This window comes from Vespa crabro, chromosome 15, assembly GCF_910589235.1.
Source record: "Vespa crabro chromosome 15, iyVesCrab1.2, whole genome shotgun sequence".
NCBI lineage: Eukaryota > Metazoa > Arthropoda > Insecta > Hymenoptera > Vespidae > Vespa > Vespa crabro.
In genome coordinates, this window is record NC_060969.1 from 3,246,908 (window position 1) to 3,259,603 (window position 12,696).

A 12,696-nucleotide genomic window follows, 5' to 3' on the forward strand; every position below is an offset into this window, starting at 1 on the left:
AAAATCCCAACGTTTCTAACATTGGCGACACCTTGTTCATGGCATTGTAACTTTTTGCATGATGCACTTTATATGACTATGAACACTGATTGGTTACCATTCAAATTTTAACCAATCAACGCATCAAATCCATTGTGAATTAGTTGCAAGAGCACTTTAAAGAGTTCGCGCATATATTTTCTCTTTACCAATAAACTTTATAGAGTAAAGAATATCTGTGTTTCTAACTATTCATCTTTTTTCGCGCTATCGACTGATTCAATGTTCTTTGCTAAAGTCAGGTAGTGTCTGTTTAGGCTTGACGACGGATAGTTGAACTATGACTTCAAAGTAATAATCGAACGATAATATCGAATTACTTTAATTTAAAAAAAAAATTTTATATTGTCATTCATAAAATTGCCAATTTTTTGGCAATGATCTCAATTATATTAAAATAAATATCACATATAATAATATTTTTTATGATATTATAAATATAAATATTACTTCACATTCTAATATGCTTATTCACGCACGCGTTAAATGATGTTGCTAAAAAATATAAAAATATGATTTAATATATTATATCACGCGGACAGGTGTTTGATGAGTAAAGATCACATTTGTACATTGTATTCTTATTTTTTTTTTGTTCTTTTTTTTTTCTTATATTTATTTGTAGAGATTAATTATAAAGATTCGTTAATTTTCTTACAACGTACATTTACATTTTTGTTGTAAGAACTTATAATATTTAAAATAATACTTTAATTTTTCTTACTATATTAAAAAAAAAAAATAAAAAAATAAAAAAAAATAAAAAATGGAACATTGTTTTAATTTTATGTTTGAGTAAAAAAATTATATAAATGTATTTCTCATAAATTCGTAAACAAAATATTAGATATTCCTGTTGATGAAGTTTTATTATAATAAATGTCGGAGTTCTTTTTTACGAATATTAAAATATTTAACAAAATTCTTTTCCATATATTCTGATATTCAATTTCATATCTTATCAAATTATATGACACAGAAATATTGACATTTTGTAAAAGATTTTTTTTTTTTTCTTTTTTTTTTTTTTTGGTTAAATAAAAAATAATGTCTAATATTCGAAATGATTATAGATTACATTCTGATGAATTATATGCTCCAACTACATATGCCACGACCGTTGCATGATCTAATTTCCCTGGAATCATAGATATTTTATCTAATGTCTTTTTTCGTTTACTTCGTTGTTCTTGCTTGGACAATTGCACTAATTGGCCATCTTTGTGTTGTGCATAATATAAATCTGTATCTTCTAATATTCTTCGTTTGGCAGCTGTAATACGTACCTTATAACATAAAAAATTACAAGAGACAATATATTTAGATATATTATGTAAAAATCAGTTGTATACAAATTAGATTTTAAGTTCGTACGATAATGATTATGATATTGTCTTATAGTAAATTAACTTACTGCAAAATCTAAGAGAAGTTCACAAAGATGTTTGGCACTATTACATGGTGGTCCTTCACCAGAAACTCCTCTTCGTAATAAATCTTCCATTCTAAGGAGCGTAAGCTCGTGTCTTTGATATGCTTCTACCACAGGTAAATTATTACTATTTCCGTTGCTATTACCAGACTCTGCATGCCGTAAATTTTCTGCTGATTTTCTTCTTGTTTTTGTTCTTACATCATTGTTACTTTTCATTGATATTGTTACATCAGAAGCAGCATTGTGATTTGGTAGAACTGCAAATTTTCCAACTACTGGATCAAAATTATCTGATATACCATCACTGGTTAAGAATACGACATCGCCAAGTTCAACTTCCGTTATAGCGAGCGTTAAATTATTTAATTCTGGATTAGATCCATCAACAGGTCCCAAAGCCCCTAATGCATCACGCATATCACGCATACAATGAATATCATGAGATCCTCGTGTTATTTCTCTGACACCAGTTTTTCTATAACAATTTGTTAAGGGTATTTATATATTAATGGATTTATATTATTAATCGTTTATACTAAATCTACATATCTAAATCTTTTTTATATAGCTTGAATGTTATATTACGTTCATTAAATTCTAATGACTTTAGTCTGCTATTGTATTTTACCTTGAATATACGTATGCTAAACTATCACCAACATTGCATGTACAAGCCACAAATTTTTTATGGTGAATACTGGAATTAGTGGTTGTGCTCTCTAAAGGTAGAACAGCACATACGGTCAATGTTGTGAGCATGCCTTGTTCCTGAAGTATTAACGAATGTGCTGCATGGAATGAACGTAGGAGGGCTACAAAAACATCTTTTGTCGTAGTTATAGCACTATTTATCGAAGGTGAAAAAAGAGCTTTATTCAAGTATTCCATGCTTCCATGCACCGCAGATCTTGCTGCAATGCTTGCCTTTGTACCTAAACATGCGTTACAATAAAACAAAATGCACTATTCTATTGTATTCTATATAAATTACTTTTTTCATATCTAGTTTATAATACCCCAATTGACACCATCGGCCAGAGCCAATATTGCTGAATTTTGTCTTGCAGAAATGCCAAAGCAGTCGGCAATTGGTTCTCCATTGTTAATACTATTTATAGGGTTTTTTTCATATAATGTTGTAGCAATACCATAAGCCATTTCATGAGGAAGAAACCAATTTGGAGCTCCGGCAATTACAACGGAAGATGAATTTGATCCTAAAGATAATTACATTAAAAAAAATCATAATTATATAATAAAATATTTTGCAACTCTTTTTTTCTAACCTGTTCTATATTGCTCACTTTGATCCAGCATATCAATATAATCAATATCAATATCGTTCATACTTAGATGTCTTTCTTGAAGATTAACTGCTGTAAGTCCACTATCTGGACCTGTTAAAGCAGCAAACACTTCTTTATCATCTTGATAATTCCCAAGTTGCTTAACAGGTAATTCCTCTGGATTTCTACCGTGCAAGATCGGTGGACCTTCTTGTTTTGTTTCTAATCTGTAAATCATTATGCAAAATATTATATATTGCATTTAATTATTCTATTTATATAAAATAAAATGTAAATGCTTATAATATAAATATTTTACATTCCATATAGAAAAGGATCGATTTGTACCCATTAAGATACCGTGTAATGAAACATTCGCTTGGAAAATCCTGTGTTACTGATCTTGGACTACGAAGAGGTTGTTCTCCTAGTCCCATATTTTCAACAGCACCAGCCAAATTACTAATAGATAGTTGGCGCATAAAGCCAGCTACCTTCTTGCGTAAACTTGGCATTTTTTTTTGTTATTTGGTACGAGTTATAAATTTAATCTCTTAAGTTTGCATCTTTCATATAATAATAAAAAAATTCTTCCTTAAATTCAAGTCATGATTCAAGGTTTGAGGAATGTTTTTCTGAACCTAAAAAATACAATTGACAAAGAATATATTCTTTGATTTGATTATTATTATTGATTATTATGATTTGATTATTATTATATACGTCGATATATAATTAAACATATATCTATTTTTTAAACAAAAATTTTCTTTTACGTATAAAAACATCGTACACATAAAATGAATATGAATAAAAACGATTATTTTCTTCTATATACACAATTGGTTTTTAGACATCCAAATCACATTATCTTAAATTTTTCACTCACCCAAAGTACAGCAAGGACGAATACGTTCTTTAATATATAAATAACGATATGTAATGATATATACATATATATTTACATCAGTTTCTTTAAAAAAAAATGCATATCTTACCCAGAATTTTTTAATTGCATGAGAATCTGATTACGATATATACCATAAAAGCACGTCTTTTACACTTAAGCGCCATATTGGTAATGTGTCAATAACCGATGAATTGTAGATAGCCTCGCGGGATTTACAAAAGTGTTATTTATTCATTAAATTTATAATACTTTAAGCTCTTTCATATTAATATTTTCTTTAAATTTCATTACATTTTTAAAACTAAACATTTGTCCGAATAAAAAGAGAAAGAGATAGAGAGTTATACATACGTACATATGTATATATATATATATATATATATATATGTATATATATGTATATATATAGAGAGAGAGAGAGAGGGAAAGAGCATGACCAAATTACTTTGAAACTTGCACAGTAGTTCGCGTCAAATTTCCGACGAAGTTTGTCGAATTTAATGGTGTTTCATAATTAAAACTCTATAGATATTAAACGAATTGCGTTATCACATTTCTTCTTTATCTGCGTTATTTATACAATAAAGAGGTATAATTACGTCAATCAAGGAAAGTTATTTATTTTCCTTTTCTTTTGTGCACAAATGCTTTTGACATAGTTTTGACACTTGGTCAGTCAATATGGCGGCCTTTTCGCAGGTGAGAGACCATCATTTTTCTCATTTATTTTAATAAACGCATCTTACTTGCGATTTTATTATAATAAGAAAATTTTGCGATTAATATCTCGTTTACATAATATTACGTAACGAATTTTTTCAATGTTTCTTTTTATGAACCATTATATTCTTTTCAATCTGGTAAGTTTCTGCAATAGTTTTCTACACTATTAAGATATACGTTTGTACGCATGAAGAATGAAATTTATTCTAACACGCGAGACTATTATTACATAATATGATTATTTAAAAGTATTGTTTATTCATGTTATAACAAAAAGAAAAAGAAAAAGAAAAAAAAAAAGAAAAAGAAAAAAAAATAGTCGACTTTAATTCGTTGTTATTTTCACGGAGTAAGAAAATTACTCGACTGTTCTTGATTCGACTTCTATTTGTTAATTTTTATATACGTTATTTTTTTAGCACTATAGTAATCGTTTTTCTGATGTCAAATATTTTCTTGGCTAGTCTATAATGCAAAACACTTGCACAGATGTACGTTTGTACTTCGTAAAAAATCGACAATGTACAAAGGGGAATCTGTTATTGAATAAGTATTGAAGTGAATTTTTGATGCCTGTGGTACTGATAGTTCAACAAATAGAATAAGCCAAAGAGAATTAAAAAAAAGTATATTGCAAAAAGGAAAACAAATAAAATATATATTTGAATGAAATTTAAAGTATAAAATGTTCGAGTCACCAAGAAGTTTGCAAGAAGTCTGCATAGATTTTATTTGCGATAATGTTTTGGCTTTGTGTGAAGTACATCCTGGTGACACAGGTGAACATTCAAATGGATCATTCTCTCCCACTGCATGTGGTAAGTAATTCATGTTTGTATATATAAAATAAAAATTATTGATACATGGTAAATGACATTTAATAGAATGATTAAAGTTAAAAGAAGAATATATTCCAGATCAAGTTAGTTGTACATTGAGTGATAGTAGCTCTGAAACTACAACAACAATACGTACGTTGTCCAATGATGTATCACCAAGTTTGGCTACAAGACTTAGTTTCAAATATCCTGATGCCTTTTTGCCAACTGAAATATCAGAACAATTATTGTCTAGCCTTTGTGAAAAGAAAACATTATCCGATCTAACGATTACACTTTTTGATTCAAAATCAACTAGATTAAGGTATAACATGAGTCATAGAAAAAGTATAATACGACATATAAAAGTATAAAATTGCAATTGATATAATATTCTAGGCATGTAAAATTAAAAGATGCATCTACGCTATCTGCAAAAGGTTTAAAAGTTCTTAAACAACATAAAGTTGTAGATTTGGTAGTAAATGGCTTAAAAGTCACTGTTAATGATCTGATCAGCTGTTTAGGCGATTGGAGTTTGCAAAATCTTAGATCATTGAGTGTAGCAAAGGGCAGTTTTATGGATTGCTCAAGGTCTTTACATATATATAATATATATTATCTTTTATTTAAAAATTTATATAAGGTAATCAAAGTTAATTTATGTACAACTTAATGTTTTTAGATATTGTGTAGTAGTAACACTGAGCAAATTACGCGCGCTGCATACTTTGAATGTCTCAGGAACAGAATTTAATAAACATGGATTAGAAATAGTGGTTGAAGATCTTCCACTTTTAGAAAATTTAGATATATCATGTACTAGAGTTGATGATATAACACCATTAAGAAAATGTAAGGACCGTTTAAAAACTCTAACTATGTACAATATAAAAATAAGTGGATGTGGAAGTCTAATACCTGTTTTATTGGAATTAAATGAATTGAGAAACTTGGATATTTCTGATGAAAAAGATACATATGCTTTTGAAATGTTTGCGCCTAAGAAACAAAAAATAGGAGATTTTCTGAAAGCTGTACATTGTATGCCACATTTAACTAGTTTAGATTTGTCCGGTAAGTATTTAAATATTTTTGTTTACTACACTTATGTATGTATATATATATATATTTTTTTTTTACTGTTTATATATATACTTTTTTAGGTAAAGATGAAATAAATCCGAAAGATTTAAAAGAATTTATTAAAGCGCACCCACAATTAAAATTTCTTGGTCTTGTACATTCTGACACTTGTTATGAGGATAGTTTAATAAATCCTGAAAATAAAGATTATAAACCTGACCTTATCGTAAGTTAATCAATAAAGAATTAACGTGATAATAAAATTAAATATTAATAACATAATTATAAATACTTTTGTTTTGGGTATACGAATATGAAATATATTAATAAATATTATTTGTTATTGTAGGTCAGTGGTACAGCAACTGAATCCCAAATTCTAGAAGCTTTGAGAAGATATACTTGTCGATCAGTTTATGTTCAAAAATGTTTGTTTAATCTGTTTCGTTTAACACCAAATTTCTTCGAACCACGCGTAGATGTAATCAAATTAGTGCTGCCTGGAATGCGAGAACATCCACAAGAATTTCGTGTGCAAATGGCAGCAACCGCGTGCCTTTACAATCTTACAAAAGGTGAATCAGCAATAATGATTCATCCATCAATTCTTAAACAAATAGTTGACTTAACATTGACTGCCATGGAATCATACCCAACTCACTATCAGCTACAAAAAAATACATTATTGACACTGTGTAGTGACAGAATTTTACAAGATGTTGCATTTGATAAATATAGGTAAATGATATTTATATACAGTTAATATGAAGGTATAACAAATACCTGACATTCTAATATTTTAATCCATAACATTTGAAATATTATTACATAAATTTAATATTTTTGACTTCAATAGGTGTGCAAGATTAGTAATGAATTGTTTATCGACATTCGATGATGCATCAATGAATCGAATGTCAGTAGCAATTTGCTCCATTTTAGCAGCAAAAATATCAACAGCAGAAACATCTATGCTTGGTGCACAACCGCAATATATGTCAAAGTTATTAACAATGGTCAGATCAAAAGTTCAATCTAAATCAGTTGATATTACAATGAAATTCACATTAAGTGCCCTATGGAATTTAACGGACGAAAGTGCCACTACATGCAAAGTTTTTTTGGATGAGGGAGGAATGGAGTTATTTCTTCAAGTACTTGAAAGTTTTCAAGGTGAATCTAGCGTGGAGACTAAAGTACTTGGTCTATTAAATAATATAGCTGAGGTTGGTATTCTAACAACAAAAAGATTATTTTCTCTTATAATTATTAAATGATAAGAATTTTTATCAAATTATATTATTCTATTGACCAAATCTATGAGTCTGTGATAATAATTACATTTTTTATAGGTTGTACATCTGAGGCCACGACTTATGCAAACTCGTTTCATATCAATGCTTTCCTTGCTCTTAGATTCTGTACACATTGATGTATCTTACTTCGCTGCTGGTATCGCAGCACATTTGCTAAGCGATGGTCCTAGTGCCTGGAGTTCAATGCTTTCACAACCTAGTAGAGAACAATTACTAGATCAGTTAGCTCATGCTGTTACTCACTGGCAAACTCCACAAGGAGAGATGGTTGCTTATAGAAGTTTTCAACCATTTTTCCCTCTTTTGCGTTGTTCAGATGCATATCCTGTTCAGCTTTGGGCAGTATGGGCGATACATCATGTGTGCACAAAAAATCGTAGGTTTTTTTTCTAAATTATTTTTATTCTAAAATTTTTTTTTGAGATCATTATCATTTTTATTAAAATTATATCATTAATATTTTCAGCAAAACGCTATTGTAGCATGTTAACCAGAGAAGGTGGAGTAGAAACATTAAAATATCTGGAAGAAACACATACAGAAAATACAACACATCCAAATTTGCAGTCTTTATGTCGATCAATTCTTGAAACACTGGAATCAAATTCTTGTTAACATCAACCACTGCCTTCCAAATTGAGAAATAAATACCATGTAAATGGTATACTAGTCAATAATTATCTTATTACAATCTTGTATTCTGTTTGTTAGACCAAATAATTAAAATTTCTGTATGGAAATGATATTCATCAAGCAAGCATTGCAATCAAAACAAGTACAATTCAGTTCATTTAAATTACATTGATTAACATTGAGGGCCTGAGATGAAAATAATTACCTTAGTTATTTTAGAAAGATCCGTTTGATTGAACTTAAGAAATGATTCACTTCACTAAGGCAATTATACTGTTAAAATAAAAGTATTAAGTCTTGTAACTAATAGTACTTATAATAAAACTGAATGATTTAATTAACGTAATTTCATATTAGAAAATCTTATTTTTAATCTATAATTTAACAAAATAATTATTTTCCTAACATATTTGTATTTCATATCACTTTTAAATCTAATGGTATAATCGTTTTAACGAGGTGCTATGTAGTATGGAATATAATTTTTTTTCTTACATTATTATGTTCAACAATATCAATATTCTGCAATTGCTGTAAGATGGTTATATTACCATATTCTTTATAATATTACGTTTTAATTATTATTGTAGGTATGAATGTACTAAATAGAGTATTATAAAAGCTCAAGAATATATATTGTTATATATAAAAAAGAATTAATATCAGAAAAGTTTCAATAATGCCGCAAAAAGTATCAGCTACTTTACCGTTTTAGTAACTTAAATGTATTAAATGACATCTAATTTCTATTTTTTAAAACTCTACTTTTGATAGAAATATCTAAGAATATATATATATATATATATATATATATATATATATTTATTATACATAATAGAAATATGTAGAGAGAGAGAGAGAGAAAGAGAGAATCGCTTACATATTAAAATAAATAGAAACTTTATGTCATATTATAATATATTTAGTTCAGGTCCTCAACGTGTTTTGTTGATAGCTGTATCTTGTAAATGTTGAAATGCTAATAATCATTAGACCATTTTTAATAATTAATTGTACATTTTTATGCCTTCAGAGATTATATGGAAGTGAAAATTTCTAAGAGAAATAATGTTCAAATTATATCTGTTACTAAAATCTTATGAATTTATATAAGTGAAATTTATTCTTCTGATATATCATCGAATGTTGATCTGATATGTAAGAAATCTCAAGCTCAATATTATTGAGTTTTAATAAACAAATTACGTCGGCTTCTAATGTGTTTTTTACTCTATACCAATAAATATCTTTATTAAATTCCATTGAACTCTTCCGAGGTAAGCCAAGAAAATCTTTATTTACCACCCATTCATTTTACATTAGTTCTTTACACTTATGCCTTAATTATTCTTTTTTTCTTGTTCTTTTTTTTCTTTAATGGAACGTAAAAAATGTTCATGAAATTTGTATTGTTATCACTCAATTGATGCTGATGCTGCACTGCACCTGCAAAATACTTAGCGACGTGGAAGCAACATACGAAATCTGGCTTGATCATTAAAATGTTGAAAATCAGCTCTCCTCCTAATATCATAGCATAGTGGGTTAATGACTCAGAAATTCATTTTACATCATCTTACAAATTAGTAGCAACATATTTAAGATAAAATTGAAAGTATATAGTTAGTTGTGAATAAATGAAAGTTGCATACATGATCTTTTGTAGATAGACATATTATAAGATAAAACTGATGACGTTATAGTTTTAGCAACTTTCATTTATCATGCATACAAAATTTACTATAAATTATTGTAGTATGGTATTATCCTAAACATTCACATTGTAGTTCAATTTTTTGTTCTCTATTACTTAATTATGGAAAAAAATTTTTATTTTCAGGAATAGAATTAAAAAATTATGTTTAATTAATTTTATTTTTGCATTAAATAAGATGAAAAACAAAAATCAAAAAATTCTTTATATATTGTTATTATTATATTTCTCTGTATCAGCCTTAATATAACAGTATTTGTAAAGCTCTCTTATTTTTTATAATTATACATTATACTTTTTTTATTTCAGGCATCATCTTGGAAGTTAAAAATGGGATTGCTTCATATATTTTAATGTTTTTCAAGTGCAATTTTACAAGTGACATAAATATATAAGATATACAATCAAAATTTATATTTTTGTTCAAACTTTTTTTCTCTTTTACAAATATATTTAAAAATGTCTAATCTTCCCTCGTGTTAATTTTGATTAACTTTAGTTAGTACAAATAATTTTTAACGTAATATATAGAAAGATTTAATATATTAAAATAACAGATGTTTTACCCCAGCATGGAATTTATTTGTATATTTTCTGGAATTTTAATAATATTAAGAAATTGTATAACTTTTTAAATGTAGTAAATACAATATACGTATCTGAATAAACACAAATATTATAACTGAATGAATATTTGAAATATAAATTTTTGATTTAAATAAAAATGTAAATTAAATTATATAGCTTTAAAATTGATGTGTATTTAGTTAAAAAAAAAAGAAATTTCTTTGCATTTTTATACAAGCCAAAATATATAATAAAACTTTTATAAACATATATGTTGATATTGTATTCTCTTAACATATTTTTATACATATCTCATGTGTTCTGTATTTGTAACTAATTTATATAAACCCCTACGTATTACAAGGTTTGGTATAATTCCATTCATTTTGAATTTTTATTCTAAATAAAGAAGATAAATATTAAATAAAGAAATTTATTATTAAATATATTTTTGTGAAATTATTAGTAAAATTAGCATATATTCAGGAGAAATGTATATGATAATACATAAGGTAATTTGTTATACAAACACGATATTCTTAAGGGAATGTTATAGTTCTTATTTTTTTTTCTTTTTTGTTTTCAATATGTACCTTTTGACTTCAAATTTTATTAGCAACATTATGAGATAAGATATTGGTTTTTAAAAAATAATCAAGACTGATACTATTACCTATTTCTACCATTACTATATAATACGAAAATGGTAGAAGTAACTAATTGAACTACAATTGTGAATGGTCGCAGATCTACAGTTGTAATTTTATGTCGTGATTTACTAAAATCAAATGATTTAATTGTGCCCATCTTTGTCCAATCTTTTTTTTTCTTTTGACATGAGGTTTTTTCTTTCTCTTTTTTTCCCATCGTATCAGTTTTTTTTTTCTGTGGACATATCATAAGAATTTACTTAAATATCTGAACATATGTTTATATAGATTTGTAAGTTTTTTATGTCACTTACAAATAAATTTTGCACAAAAGTTTATAACTTGTGTTACCATTGTTTAACGTACCATATCTGTATCCTTTAAAGTTAAATTATGACACTGTTTCTCAATGTTTTACGTTTTTTGTATTAAAATATATTTTTTTCAAAAAAGTATCACACACATTAATGCCATCATTTATATATGTAATTTTATAAAGTGATAAACAAATTAGATGAACAAAATTCGTTTTTATTCTTATAAAAACTAAATTACCATGTATAGATATAAAATGTATGAATTATTTTATAAAATATATTTACTATATGAAACAGTGTCATTCTCTATTTAACTTTTGTAATTCAAAAATATACAACAACTCATTACAATTTTTAAATAATAAATTCAATTAGATAAAATATATTTCCAACAAAATGAATGTTGATGATAAAAATTTTGTAAATGAACGATACATTGTATGATAATATACAGTATTTATATAAATTAATTAAGTTAATATTTTAAATGTTGTTAGATATTTATATACACAATGTAAAATGTGTTCTTTTGTATGTGAAATATTTAAATATTTGTCCTTTTTTAGATTTGAAATATTATACTTGCAATATGTATATACATATACATACATACATACATATATATACATATATATATATACATATATATATACATATATATACATATATATATATATATATGTATATATATACATACATAAGAAAACGTGTATTAGTACACGTATAATATTAAAAATAGCTGTATCTCCTAATAAGAAAATAATAAAGTAAGTAGATTATTTGAACAATTACTTTTATGATTTTGATTTTCAAATGATTAAAAATATTATATATTTATTGTTTAACAGAAAAAATTATTAATAATTTCTAATTTAATTTATTCTTTCTATGATCGAAAAAAAAAAAAATTGCAACACAAGAGGAAATTTAAATCCTGTTCAAAAAAAATGTTAAGCTTTACGTGTTTACGTATTTAAAGCTGTAATTGTTATTTTCTTTTCAATATTACTTTTTTTTAAAACACACGTATAAGAAGTATAAAATCATTATATATTATAAAAGAGAATGTGTGTTTCAATATTTATAAAAAAAATATTGGACAAGTTCTTCTTTGAGAAAATACTTACAAAAAAATAAATTACAAAGTGTTTCATTTTTAATAAAAGTCATATATACAGTAATATATTTAAATAAGAACTTAC

The 12,696-nt window shown here is 26.3% G+C and overlaps 2 protein-coding genes across 6 annotated transcripts; one reads left to right on the top strand and one right to left on the bottom strand.

Moving 5' to 3' along the window:
* Positions 1–1,034: 1,034 nt before the first annotated feature.
* On the bottom strand, positions 1,035–3,988 carry LOC124429354 (PP2C-like domain-containing protein CG9801). Of its 3 annotated transcripts, XM_046974530.1 has the most exons (8): positions 3,759–3,988; positions 3,650–3,676; positions 3,109–3,401; positions 2,761–2,987; positions 2,491–2,691; positions 2,103–2,406; positions 1,454–1,949; positions 1,035–1,325 (listed from the first exon to the last, which is right to left on the bottom strand). In XM_046974530.1, the coding sequence occupies exons 3-8, from the start codon at positions 3,273–3,275 to the stop codon at positions 1,107–1,109; spliced, it is 1,614 nt and encodes a 537-aa protein (XP_046830486.1). In that variant the 5' UTR covers positions 3,276–3,401; positions 3,650–3,676; positions 3,759–3,988; the 3' UTR covers positions 1,035–1,106. The 3 variants fall into 3 exon arrangements, with proteins under 3 accessions (XP_046830486.1, XP_046830487.1, XP_046830488.1); XM_046974531.1 differs by lacking the exon at positions 3,650–3,676; XM_046974532.1 differs by having other exon boundaries at positions 3,121–3,401; positions 3,650–3,988.
* A 148-nt stretch (positions 3,989–4,136) lies between these two features.
* Positions 4,137–9,464, top strand: LOC124429353 (protein zyg-11 homolog B-like). Of its 3 annotated transcripts, none has more exons than XM_046974527.1 (10): positions 4,137–4,369; positions 4,813–5,211; positions 5,311–5,536; positions 5,611–5,805; positions 5,897–6,288; positions 6,378–6,523; positions 6,647–7,035; positions 7,154–7,523; positions 7,650–7,989; positions 8,080–9,464. In XM_046974527.1, exons 2-10 carry the CDS (start codon positions 5,079–5,081, stop codon positions 8,226–8,228), a joined length of 2,340 nt encoding a protein of 779 aa, XP_046830483.1. In that variant the 5' UTR covers positions 4,137–4,369; positions 4,813–5,078; the 3' UTR covers positions 8,229–9,464. The 3 variants fall into 3 exon arrangements, with proteins under 3 accessions (XP_046830483.1, XP_046830485.1, XP_046830484.1); XM_046974529.1 differs by having other exon boundaries at positions 4,858–5,211; XM_046974528.1 differs by lacking the exon at positions 4,137–4,369 and adding an exon at positions 4,376–4,530.
* Positions 9,465–12,696: the final 3,232 nt, after the last annotated feature.

What these genes read in the sequence shown, in the direction of transcription:
- LOC124429353 (XM_046974527.1), top strand. Translation starts at nt 5,079, where the DNA reads ATGTTCGAGTCACCAAGAAGTTTGCAAGAAGTCTGCATAGATTTTATT. An exon ending in ATTCTCTCCCACTGCATGTG is followed by an intron (nt 5,212 to 5,310) that starts GTAAGTAATTCA and finishes AATATATTCCAG; the next exon opens with ATCAAGTTAGTTGTACATTG. An exon ending in GTTGCATTTGATAAATATAG is followed by an intron (nt 7,036 to 7,153) that starts GTAAATGATATT and finishes TGACTTCAATAG; the next exon opens with GTGTGCAAGATTAGTAATGA.
- LOC124429354 (XM_046974531.1), bottom strand. Translation starts at nt 3,275, where the DNA reads ATGCCAAGTTTACGCAAGAAGGTAGCTGGCTTTATGCGCCAACTATCT. An exon ending in ATTACACGGTATCTTAATGG is followed by an intron (nt 2,988 to 3,108) that starts GTACAAATCGAT and finishes AATGATTTACAG; the next exon opens with ATTAGAAACAAAACAAGAAG. An exon ending in TTAGCATACGTATATTCAAG is followed by an intron (nt 1,950 to 2,102) that starts GTAAAATACAAT and finishes AAATTGTTATAG; the next exon opens with AAAAACTGGTGTCAGAGAAA.